The 13,119-nt window shown below is 27.1% G+C and overlaps 2 protein-coding genes across 6 annotated transcripts in view; one reads left to right on the plus strand and one right to left on the minus strand.

Annotated features, from left to right (window-relative positions):
• The window catches only part of LOC117179535, a 220,077-nt gene that overhangs the window by 184,488 nt on the left and 22,470 nt on the right, over positions 1-13,119 (minus strand). The window lies entirely within an intron of this gene.
• Positions 1-13,119, plus strand: part of LOC117179530 (protein artichoke-like) — an 82,383-nt gene that overhangs the window by 65,773 nt on the left and 3,491 nt on the right. For all 4 annotated transcript variants that reach the window (XM_033371422.1, XM_033371419.1, XM_033371420.1 and 1 more), the window contains one exon: positions 3,346-3,750. In XM_033371422.1, coding sequence (XP_033227313.1) covers positions 3,374-3,750 — 377 coding nt within the window. In that variant the 5' untranslated portion in view covers positions 3,346-3,373. The remainder of the gene's footprint in view (positions 1-3,345; positions 3,751-13,119) is intronic.

Raw genomic sequence — 13,119 nt, forward strand, 5'->3', positions numbered from 1 at the left:
AAAATTCGTATAAAAATGGTTGTATTTTTTGTTAAAAAGGATTTCAAATGCCTTTCACGATCAACATATAAATTTCTAAACAAGAAATAAGTTTTGACAACGAAAAAATTGAATTTTTAAACCAAAAAGAATAACTTTTTGATAACATTGTTGAATTCTCAACCAAATAGTTGAATTTTTATCCAAAAAATGTGAAATTTCTCTTAAAACAGATGAATTTTTATTAAGAAAAGACCATTTTTTTGTAAAGTTGAACTTTCATCCAGAAAAAATTTCAGTTCATTTTTCAACACCAAAATATAAATTTTCAACAGAGTTTCTAGGAAATAGTTGAATTTTCAACAAAACAGTTCCATTTTCAACTAAGAAACATGCAATATTTCTACTAAGAAACATGGATTTTTAAATTAAGAAGACTAGTTTTCAGAAAATTTTTCATCCAAAACAGATTTCAGTTGATTTATTAGCAACGAAAAACAGTTGAATTTTTGACCCAAAAGACGAATTTTTAACAAACTAGTTGAATTTGAAACCAAAATGGATGTCTTTTTGAGCAAATTGTTAAACTTGCAACCAAATAATAAAATTTATAACTAAAAAGATAATCTTTGGGGGAAAGTTTTTGCGAATTTTCCAAAATTACGTTCACGAGTAAAGGAACCCTCCCCCTTTCGTAACAAAGCCTAACAAAATGTATCGACACATAAATACTATTAAATAAACAATTTTAACCGGAATTTTTTTTTTAAAGTTTAACTTCAATTCCCACCTTAATCAGTACAATTAACAATGCGAATATTTTCTTCAATTTTATCAATAATTTTTTATTGATCCTTCTTGAATTTGAGATAACTTTCGTACATGCATAAATATTTTTTCAATTAACTGTAATAACACAAAAAAATTCAAAGGATTTGAAGGATTTTAAGTTATTTTTATAGGTCCAAAAATATTTAATATCGCCATTATTTAGTATCACGATTTAATTATTAATGAAGAAATTCTTAAAAGATAAAATATTCTTGATTATGAGAACGATTTAAAACATATAAAAATGGTTTATGTAACAAATTTTATGTTTCTCGGGCTTTTTTATATCGCCGTAAATGTATTTTCAGCGACCTAAGTATATCCAATTAAAAAAATTCTTTAATGGCGGAAATCATTAAAAAACACTTTAAATTATTTAAAAACTAAAAGATGTATTCTTTCCTCTTTTTTGAGCTATTTTTAATCTGTACTCTGCTAAAAAATTTTACCGGATCCTACAGGGCCTAAAGGTTTCAAATTTCGGAAATGAGAAGATTTTTCACGAAAATATAGAAGTAAATTATTTTAAATATAACTTATATCGCTACCGTGTTCAATTTAATTCGAAAAGCTTTAAATTTCTGATAAATCAAGTAAAAATATTGCATTTTCAGCAAAATGGATAAAGTTTGAACGAAATCGTTGAACTGTCCACCAAAATTTTTTAATTTTCAGTTTAGAAATTAATTTATAATAAAAAATGTTGTTAAACAAATATTTAAACTTTAAACTAATTAGATGAATCATCAACAACAAAAGCCGATTGTTTAACGAAGTAATGCCATTTTTAAGCAAAAATATGAGTTCGCAGCGAAAACTGTATTCGTTTACGTGTGAATTAAAATGAAGAATTTTTAGAAAAATAGAAAAAACGGATCGTTTAAATTATTTAACTGTAAATATAAATAATTAATGATTTTTAAAACTCAGCTGTATTTCTAGTATTAAAAATTTAACTAAAATTAATTCTATAAGACAATTCTGCATCTGTTCAAAATTGAATAATTTACAGATGTTAACATTGAATATTGAACTTTTTAAATTCGAAAGCCAATTTAAAAATAATTTCAAATTAATAGATTCATAATAATCAAACGCTTTAATTGAATTTCAAATCCTTTGCGAATATGTTTTTACTCTAAAATATTCTATTTTTAACCCCTTCAATTTGAAATTTGTTAATAAAAAAAAAGAATTTCAATATTCAAAACTCTGCAATTCGGAAATAGAAAACCTTGAATTCTTAGATTTTCAGAGTGCTAAATTTAAACTTGAACGTCGCAGTTTTAATTGTTCCATTTAAACCCATTTTTAATTTGTTAGTGAACGTGTTTAATTTTGATGTATAAATAAAACAATTAAACCATTATGGATTTGAAATTACTTACAATTAAAATGATTCAACTGACATGGATTTACGTACGAAAAACATCTGAATTTCAGAATTATCATTTTAAAAGAAAGGGAAGGATTGTTTTCGGTATTTATTTTCTTTCCGAATTGGAGGAACTTTTTTCTATTTTAGATTTTAATTGAGTTGCAGGTCGGCAAATTTGGTATTTTTAACATTTTTATTGATTTTGAAACAATAAAATTTTAGCTTTTAATTTTGATTGAATTGACAGAGGAGTGGATATTTTACGTTTGATATTTGTATCAATTCAGAAATAAGGACATTTTTGTTTTCAATCTTTTATAAATTAGAAGGATTTTTTTTATTTTTAACATTTTTATTGAGTTGAAAGGAAAAAAATCGTCGATTTTTTTTAATCGAAGAGAACCGTTTTCGTACTTATCATTTTAATTAAGTGGGAACAGATGAAATTTCAGTTACTTTTTTCAGAATTATAGAAGAGGCCATTTTTTATTTTTAACATTTTTATTGAGTTTAAAGGAAAAATTTTTTTCTGAATTTTAAGAGTAAAATTAAAAATTTTTAATATTTTGATTTAGTTGGAGGGAGGAAATTTTGGTTGTCAATTTTTCCTGTTTTGGAAGAAACCATTTTTTCTTTGTAGCATTTTCATCGAGTTGAAGACGGAACTTTTTGTGCAATATTTTTTTTGATCTGGAAGAGGGTGATTTTTTATTGTTAACACTTTATTGAGTTGAAAGAGAAGACATTTTTTAAATTTCTGGATTAGTAAAGAGGCATTTTTCGTTTTTAATAAGATTTTCAGCGATTTGGAAGCGAGGAAATTTTGGTTTTAATTTTTTCTAAAATGGACAAGGAACATTTTTTATTTATAAGATTTTCTCCGCATCTGAAATGAAAATGTTTTCAGTTTCAGGATTCCGAATTTTTTAATTTCAACGACCGGGAAAAAACCGGGAATATTTTTCCTCGATTAAAAGGACCACCTTACTCACCGTGCTTGAGTAATCTATGAAAGCCTTAACAGAAAATTGAAAGAAGATCAATATTCCTTATTACGTTCTATAGACCTTTAAACCTATTTCTATAACTTGAATTTGATTCGTTCAGGTTCTCAGTGCCATGAGTTTTTATCCTAATCGATCAATCAATTTTTCCAGATTCAGATACGGAAGAACGGCTGCAGCAATGCTGAAGCCTGTACTCTTTTTGACGACCCTCTTCTGGGTCGGATCTGCCCTGAATGGTGAGCTGGTGGAACAAGAATGCCCGGTCGACTGTCACTGTCACTATTTTCGAATCAACTGGGTGACAGATTGCTCGGAAAGCAACCTCACCAGCATCCCTTACGACGAGCTCAGTTCCAACGTTTACATTCTGGACATGAACGGCAATAACATTGCTCACGTGGGCCCTTTTCCCCGAGACATCAAACTTCGAAGGCTTCAAATGGCCCACAATTATTTGACGCAGCTTTCTTACGAATCATTCGCTGGATTGGTCTACCTTCTCGATGCGGATTTCTCATACAACAGAATCAAGAAGATAGATCCAGAAGCTTTTAGGTACATACTTATACTTTCTTTTAGTTCCTCAAACGTATTTTCGCTTGAATCTGGGAGAAAACTTTAAATCTGGCTCATGACTAACGGACAGGGATCTGGATTTAGGGAAGAGCTATAAACACTTACTGCAAGGGAAAGGGGTTGTGAAGAGCCGCTCTTGAGTGATAAATTGTCCTCCATAATGTCTAGCATGCAATATTCACGAAAAGGGACCATTAACCTTTCGAAAATGCTTTTAGTGTGTCGTTAATAAATTTCAAGTATCTAGATTGAATTTTAATATTTGCAGGTCGCATAGCTTATTTCCCACTTTATTATATACAAAAATTAGTAGAAGTAGGTTCACGGCGCCTACAAAAAAGGATTTAGTAGCCTATTAAGTCTTTAATTAAGCTATTCAAACATCACCCTCATAATTTCCCGATCCGTACCTATTTCTTCTTCCCACACTGCAACCCTCGTTTCCCTTTTCAAGTTCTTCCTCATCTACTTCCCCCTCTACTGTGTTTCCCTAGTTCGATTTCCATCATTTCCCTTACTTTCATTACTCCCCCTTCCCTAAATTATCCCCACTTCTACTTCACCCACACTCACTTCCCCTAATCCCCACTTCTTCTATCCCCTCCTCTCATCATGCTACTTCTCTACTTATTTCCCCTCCCCTAATTTCCCATCACTTTCTTTCCTTCTACTCCCTCTAATCATCCACCCCTCATGTCCTTCACTTCCATACTTACCCTACCCTCATTTCCTCTAATTGCCTTTCCCATATTCTCTACTAAACATCCCCTTATTTCCCCTCAAATCTCCTACTTTCCCTTACTTCTACTTCCCCATTCCTCACGTTCTATATTTCTCCTTCTTGAGTTTCCCTACTTCCGCTTCTATTATTTGCCCACAGTAGCCCTCCTTAATAAAATGTACAACGGACGGACGGACACCCAACAGAAACTACTACGGTTTCTGTTTGGGTCTACGAAGCCCTAGAAACTTAAGTATTACAATTTCAAATATCCGAATTAGGGTAGTCCAAATTTATACCTCTCGGCTGTTCTTTATAGGGTTACGTAGCCCCGGGCAGAAACAGGCAATATTCATTTGATCTCGGTCTACCTGCTCATCTTACCCTCTCCACTCGACTTCCCCTCACTTCGCTGACTGAGCGAGAGCACTGCCTCGAGCCTTGGCAGGAGGAATAAAATATCAAACATAAAAATATTCTATTTTTGCAATCGGCAATTTAAAAATATTATATTCGGGAATGGAACAGTTTTTCTTTTAGAAAATTCGCCTATTGACAATTCAACTGTTGAAATTTGTAGAAAATTCGTGTGTTGTTGATTAAAATGTGCAATTTTGTTCCAAATTTATCTCTGGGAAATTTAAATTTGGAATTTAAAAAAATAGATGAATTTTTAAACAATTACCTTGAAGAATGTTATACGTAAATAGATAAATTTTCAACCAAACAAGAATTATGTTTAGTTACCAAAATTAATTAAAAGTTTTAAAAAACGTTTTTTCCACCAAAGAGATGAATTTTCAAATAAAATGATATATCTTAAAAAACAAAGCTCACGATTAATGATTTAACTAAGCATCGGTTTTAATTATTTTTTGAAATATAAAATACTATAATGTGTTTATTATAGTATTATTATTTATTTTTATTAATTATTTTTGTGTTTTTAAAGATTAAGAGTGTATGCAATAATAATTAGAGGATGATCTTCAAATTAAATATATTCTATATTAGGAGCAGAATTATATTATAATTCTTTTGATTTCGCTGAAAAATAATCTATATTAGTAGTTACAATTTTTTATTTTTATTAAAATTTTAATAATAATTGATATTATTTTTTTCGTGTAACTTTTCGTGAATATCGATAAGATAAATTAATCATATTAATCTGAAATAGATTCTTACCTGTGCATTTAAATTTGATATTATATTTATAGTTAATTAAATGGTTAATAAATACTAATATCTCATTAAATAATAAATGGTAATATGTAATTTTGCAAAGAACTAAAAAGTATAAAGACTCCACATATGCTTAAAATTAAAACATTGTAATATATTTGAATTTATAATAGATTACAACTCCATCCTGAGGAATTTCATTTTTTTTCTTTTAATTTTTCCTTATAGAGAATTAAAACAATATAAAAATTAAATTCTTTGTAATAATTATTAACCATTTAATTAACTATAAATATAATATCAAATTAAAAATCTTTGGCAAAAATATTTTTCAAATTAATATTATTAATTTATCGTATCGATATTCAGGAAAAGTTGTACGAAAAATAATAATATCAATTATCATTAATATATTTATATTTTATATTTTATTTTGAAAAATCAGTAAAACCAATGCTTAGTTAAATAATTCATCTTTAACCTTAATGGAAAATTAAAGATTTGGCAGCTGAAAATCAATGAATTTTACAACTTAATAGTTGATCTACTTTGTTAAAAATGCATTTTTTCGTTTAAGATTCATCATTTTAGTAGAAAATTCTTCTCAATGGTTGAAAAATCGTTTTTTAAAATTTGAAATTAATTTTTTTAACTAAAAATAAAAATTGTCTGGTTGAAACTTCATTATTTTAGTGTGATATTTATCTCTTTGTTTGAAAAATATATTATTTTGTTAAGAATGAATTTTTTAATCTGAAAATTCAAATATTCCATTTTTGGTTGAAAATGTATCTTTTCAAGTATTACATTCTTCTAGGTATTTGGGTACAAATACATATATTCTGTTTAAATTGCAAATTTAAATTTCCTAGAGACAAATTTGCTACAAAATTGCTATTAACATCACACGAATCTTTTACCAATTTTACTGTTGAATTTTTAACAGTTAAGTTGTCAACCAAATTCAGCAGTTGAATTGTCAACAGACGAATTTTCTACAAAATAAAATTGTGAATTTTCAGCTATACTACGGAATATTCCATAATGCTAGCTAGCCAGGGTCAAAACATTAACTAAAATCTTTGATTATTTATTCTAATTTTAATCTTTTCATTGCAAATAACATATCGTTGGAATTTCCAAAAAACAGATTCCGAATATAATATTTTTTAAATTGCTGATTTCAAAATTACAAAATTTTTATGTTTGGTATTTTATTCCTCATTGGGGCAAAGGGACCCCCCGCTGGCAAGGCTCGACACAGCGTTCATGGCTCACGCTAAGTCAGCGACGTGAGGGAAAGTCGAGTGGAGAGGGTAAGACGAGCAGGTAGACCGCGATCAAATAAAAATCGCTCGCAGAAACACTCAAAGTTTCGATTAGACGTCCGTCCACCCATATTCCTTTTTTAAAAGTAGGTAACGTGAGGAGGAATAAGGGGAAGTAAAGTAGGAGAATGAGAGGAAGTTGGCTAAGGGAAGTGATGGAAGGGGAACTAGAGGAAGTTAGGGGTAATTAAGAGGAGGAGAAGTAGGGAAATTATGTTGAGTAGGGGAGGGAAAGTGAGGGCTGGAAAGGGAAAGTAGGAGAAATGGAATTTTATGGGTGGAACCGTGGAGAGGATGAAGGGGAGGAAGAAGTTAAGGAAGGCGGGGCGAAGGTTGAAATGAGGGAAGAGAAGCGGAATTGAAAAATTTAGGAGGAGTCAGTAAAGGGGGACCCGTTCATTTTTCGGAACGGTAAAAATTAAGAAAGGTAAAATTTCAGAATGGGTTATAATACATAATGGTAAAACTTAGGAATAGCAAAAAGTAGGAAAGAGCAATAAGTCGGAAATCTAAAACTCTGAAAGATATTTCTTCGGAAACCAAAGAAACGGAATGGGTGAAAATTCAAAAGCGTTAAAATTAGGAAGGTGAAAAATTAGGAATATTTAAATATACGGAGAGGAAAAATTCGGAAAGTAGAAAAATTCGGCATTGTTAATAAATATACCTATTAGCAGGTGTTTAATTGTTTATTTATGGTAGCAAACAAATGTTTATCGTAGCGAATTTAAATATCATATCATAATAAATTTATGTTGTACATTGAAAATTGTTTTTGTATTATATAATGATAAAAAATAATTATTTTTCGTGAAAATTTTAAAATGATGTATATCATAAATTTAGTATGATATGCTATTCAAATTTACTGTGATAAATATGTGCATGCTACCATAAATAGAAAAACTATAGACCTGCTAATAGCAAGATTTATTTACTATTCCGAATTTTTCCTCTCCGTATTTTTACTTATTCCTAATTGTTCACCCTCCTAATTTTAAAGTTTCCGAATTTTTACCCATTCCGCTTCTTTGGCTTCCGAATAAATACTATGCAGGGTTTTGGATTTCTGATTTATTCCTTTTTCCGAATTTTTGGTATTCCTAAGTTTTACCATTATGTATTATAACCCATTCTGAAATTTTACCTTTCTTAAATTTTATCCGTTCCGAAAAATGAGCGGGTCCCAGTAAAGGAAAGAATGAGAGGAGGGGTGAACGACTTAATCAACGTCGTATTGGAAATGGTTAAGCTGCGATATGCCATTTTGGTGCCAAAAATCAGAACTAGACGAGTAGGTCGAATTTTAAATATGCACTTTAATTTGCGCATAAAATGTTTTTACGATTTTTTTGTAGTTTGAATTGTTGATTGCTTACTAAAAATAAGTCTTTATCGAAAACAATGTGTTTTAAATGGAATTTCCATTTTATGTGTGAAAAAAACATATTAAAAATGATTTCACACCAAAAATAATTATTGTACTATTTATTGTAAATTTTAACACACTATAAACTGAAAGTATATTTTTATTAATTTATAGACGAAATATTTACCATCTAAAAAATATAACCTAGTAAATAAGTTGGAATTAGTATTTCAAATCCAATCGTCTATTAATCATATTATTTGCTAAATTTTCTAGATCTTTGCTAGATATATTAATTACAATTCAATTGGGCTGTTGACGTGCCAACACTTAAATGATATAGTAAAATCATTTTTGTTTTTATTAGTAAAAGATTTTTGACCACGTGGTCCGATTTACGCCAATTCAATTTAAAATTGTAGAATTCAAGATTTTCTCTATTCTATATTACACATAAATCAAACATTTTTCTGTACCTTTGCATTTAAAAAATTTAATTTCGTAATAAAAATAAAGTAATATGATAAATTTATACGATAAATAAGTTATTAATTGTTTTCGTAATGTTTAACAATTATATTTAAAATTAGAATTACGAGCGAGTTTATTAAATTTTGAATTGGGAAAAAGACCTGATGTTTATAGTTTTTTTTTTGTTTTTCAATTAATTCATTAGAAAATTTAAAATTCCGGCGATAATATCCGGAAATTATATTTATAAACATTTAATTAACTAAAAAATAAACTAAAAACGATATCAAAGAGTTTATTGGCTTCGTTTTAAAGTGTCCGTTACATTATTAGTTAATATTTACGTTTATTCTCTGTTTTTGATTTTTTCGGAATCAAATCTGTTTTTCGGTTTGCAAAAGTTTTTCACGGTCAACGAAGTAAAAAAATCAAACTCTAAAACTAAAATTTTTCCCATTTGAAGTAATGCAAACTGAGCTGCAAAAAATTGAGCAATTACATTTTTTTATAAACTGATCACTTCTTAAATTATAAGTTAAATTATTTTCATTTCAAATAGTTCAAACATCCTTAAAAAGCTTCCAAATTTTAAATTATGTCTGAAATCTTATCAGAACTTGCAAACATTTTTTTCAATTATGTAATTTTTTCCTAAAATAGTTCCTACATTTTGTTTGAAATCCTACGAAATTAAGAATATTTTCTTAAAATAATCCACATTCACTTTTGACAATTTTGGAAATCTTTTTTAACATTTTCTTTAAATTAATTTTTCAAAATGAAAACATTATTTTCAATTTATATTTTATTTTAAATTTAGCCATCCTAGACGTTCAAAGTTTATTTTTTTGTTCAGTTTTGAATTTTGTTTTCTTATCGCTGATCTAAAATAAACACTCAAATTTTTGTTTTGATTAAGGTATTGATCTTTTTCTTAATTGAAAAAATTTCAATTTCTCAAATTTTAGACTGAAACAATATCTGAAGTTTAATCAGTTTTAATATAATAAATAATTATTAATTAATAAATAATAATTACAAATATGTTATTCTGAAGCTATTTTTAAATCTATTTTAAATTAATTGAATTGAATTAATTTTATTACAATAACTGTTGGTTTCGGAAAAATACGATTTATATCTGAGTTTAAAAAATTAACCTTTATCAGTGTTTTTCGAGGAGCCTTCAAGAAATAAAATACGCAGGATAAATTTTAATTTTGACCTCCACAATTTTTCTTCATAATGGCTTAAAAGTGCCCCAAAAACCAAAAGTGGCAATAATTATTCATAAAATAAACACTCATAACTATTTCTTTCTTTTTTAACATTAATTGCTTTTATTAGACAACTAACATGTTTGTAATTATTTTGTAAGTTTTTTCAATTGTTTTGAAAATGTATTATTATTCATTTTCCCTTATTACTTAATATTTACGTCATTCAAATATTACAGGGTGCCCGCTGAACCGAAAAACCGGGAAATATCAGGAATTTTATGAGACCGGGAAAAACCGGGAAATGACAGTTCATTTATTTTTTGACCATGAATTTTACAAATTTTTAAAAGAAAAAAATCTGGTCAAGTTTGATTTTAGCAGTATTTTAAAATAATTAGTTGAAATGTTATACGTTTCAATTATGATATAATTCAGTTTACAATGCTTAAGTGGAAAATCTTTCCTTTAAAAAATGCGACTTTAAAAACGTAAAAATATAAAATTTGGAAAGTTTGAAATCGACAATTATGGGTTTAAAAAAATTGTTGGAATCAGTTCGAAATTTAAGAATTTCCACATTTTAACTTAGAAATTAAACCGTCTAAACTGGATAGTCAAGCAATTAAGTAAATGAGAACGCCCGGTTGAAACTATTTTCAATTTTAAAATAACTTCAAAATAATAGATTTATAATTATTATTTATTGAATATAAATTTTGTATTCATTTCTTATATTCAAATTTCTTAAATTTCAGATGTATTTTTAGTGTAATATTTGAAAATTTGAAATTTTTTATTAAGAAGAAGATCAATTCCTTAATTTAAAAAAATTTGAGTGATCATTAAAAATCAATGATTAGAAAACACATTCAAAACTGAAAAAAAAGTTTGAACGTTACAATTTTTATGTATACATGCAGTTTTGCTATATAAATAAATATTGAACACCTTTTATTCCTAGAAATAATTCAGGTACGTTGAAAAGATATTTCAAAGTTACTGTAAACTTGTAAAGATTCAAAATTAATGTAAAATTTGAAATTATTTCAAATAATATAAAGGAAGTGTCACGTATACCGACAAAATCCGACTATTCGTACTTAAATTTCGGTTCCAACAGCCCAGAATAGCCGAATTTAAAATTAAATATAAGTTGAAAATGATTTTTTCATTTTGAAAAATTAATTTTAAGAGAATATTTAAAAATATATCCAAAATTGTAAAAAATGAATGTGGAATATTTTAAGAAAATATTTTTAATTTTGTAGTATTTTTTAAAATGTTTAGGATTTATTTTATGAAAAAATCAAATAATTTTTAAAATGTTTAGAACTTTTGAAAAGATTTCAAAAATAATTTAGAATTTGAAAAAATCTAAAATAACATAAAGATTTTTAAAGATTTTGAAATAAAATTTTAAAGCTTTTTAAGGAATTTTAAACTAATTGAAATGAAAATATTTTAACTTCCGTTTTAAGTAGAGATCAGTTTATAAACAATAAAATCGCTCAATTATTAATGTTTTTAGCTTTAGAGTTCCATCTTTTTACTTTGCGTTCACCTTGAAAAATGTCTACGAGCCGAAAAACAGATTTAATTTCAAAAAGATAAAAAAACAGAGAATAAACATAAATATTAACTAATAATTACACGGGCACTTTAAAGCCAAGCTAATAAATTCTTTAATAACATTTTTAGTTTATTTTTTACTTAATGAAATGTTTACAAATATAATTTCCGTGTATTATCGCCGGCAATTTTAATTTTGATATAAACATATAAACATCAGGTGTGTTTCCCATTAAAAACTTTTAAACATTCTTGTTCATGTAAGCACTAATCTTTTATCCGTTAAAATACAAGGTCCAATAATCTCGTTCGTAATTCTAATTTCAAATATAATTGTTAAGCATTATGAAAAAATTAATATCATTGATAAAAAATAAATATGTTTGCGAATTACACAATAAGGAGAACAAAGTTCAATTTTTCCGTAATAAAGGCATTATAACAATTATTATTAGCACAATTATCCAAGCTTATTGATGGAAATTGTATTTATTAACATTTTATTAAATAAAAAATACCATAAAAAAGTGTAGGTCAAAAATAAAATACAGCCCCATTACCAAAGAAAAAAATTTACAAAAATGATGTAAAGAAATGTTTAAGATAGTTGTGCATGCCAAAAGTCAGATATCTGAAAAAAATAGTTTTTCTATGATTTTAAGAATCAAAATATTATAACTGATGTTATTCCAAATAAAAACATTATTTTGTATAACAATATTTAAAATTCACAAAAAAACATTAACTTCAACCATGTTTTTTGCATTGAATTTTCATTCTCTACAATTCTACTGTTTCCAATTTTGAAAGTAAATTTTTGTACGGCTTCTATGGGTTCTTCTATGAATATAAATCGTTAGAACAATTTGTTAAAAGACAAATTTTGTTGAACAAATAATTATATTTTAAGATTATTTAGTTAGTTTTAAAATTGGAAATAGTAGAGTTGTAGAGAATGTTTTTTCCGGAAAAAGTAGGCAGTCATTTATTAAAAGGAAATCACTTTTCAAAAATTGGTAAGCGACAGTCATAAAAGTTCAATTGTAAAAAACATGGTTAAAATTAATTTTTTTCTTTGTAAATTTTAATATTTTTCATAACAAATAACTTTTTCTATTTGAAATGACATCAGTTATAATATTTTTATTCTTACAATCATAGAAAATCTACTTTTTCAGATATTTGACTTTTGGCACGACAACTACTTTTAGCAAATAAAAATGGTTTAAGCAATTACAAATATGTTGAAAAATGAGTTTTCTAACATCTGCTTAACGTAAATATTCAGTAATAATAGACATTCTAAAAAGAAAATTTAAAGTAGAGTTTTCATACCTTTTTTATGAAAAGTTATAAGTAAATAATAATGGCTTTCTCATTAATCACAGAAAAATCTACCTTTTCCTTGGCCGGGAAAAAAACCTTATTTAAACAAATTGAAGCTTTTGCATGGTTGTAAACTATTCAAAAAATAATTACAAACGT

The sequence above is a fragment of the Belonocnema kinseyi genome, chromosome 9 (genome assembly GCF_010883055.1).
Source record: "Belonocnema kinseyi isolate 2016_QV_RU_SX_M_011 chromosome 9, B_treatae_v1, whole genome shotgun sequence".
NCBI classification, from domain to species: domain Eukaryota; kingdom Metazoa; phylum Arthropoda; class Insecta; order Hymenoptera; family Cynipidae; genus Belonocnema; species Belonocnema kinseyi.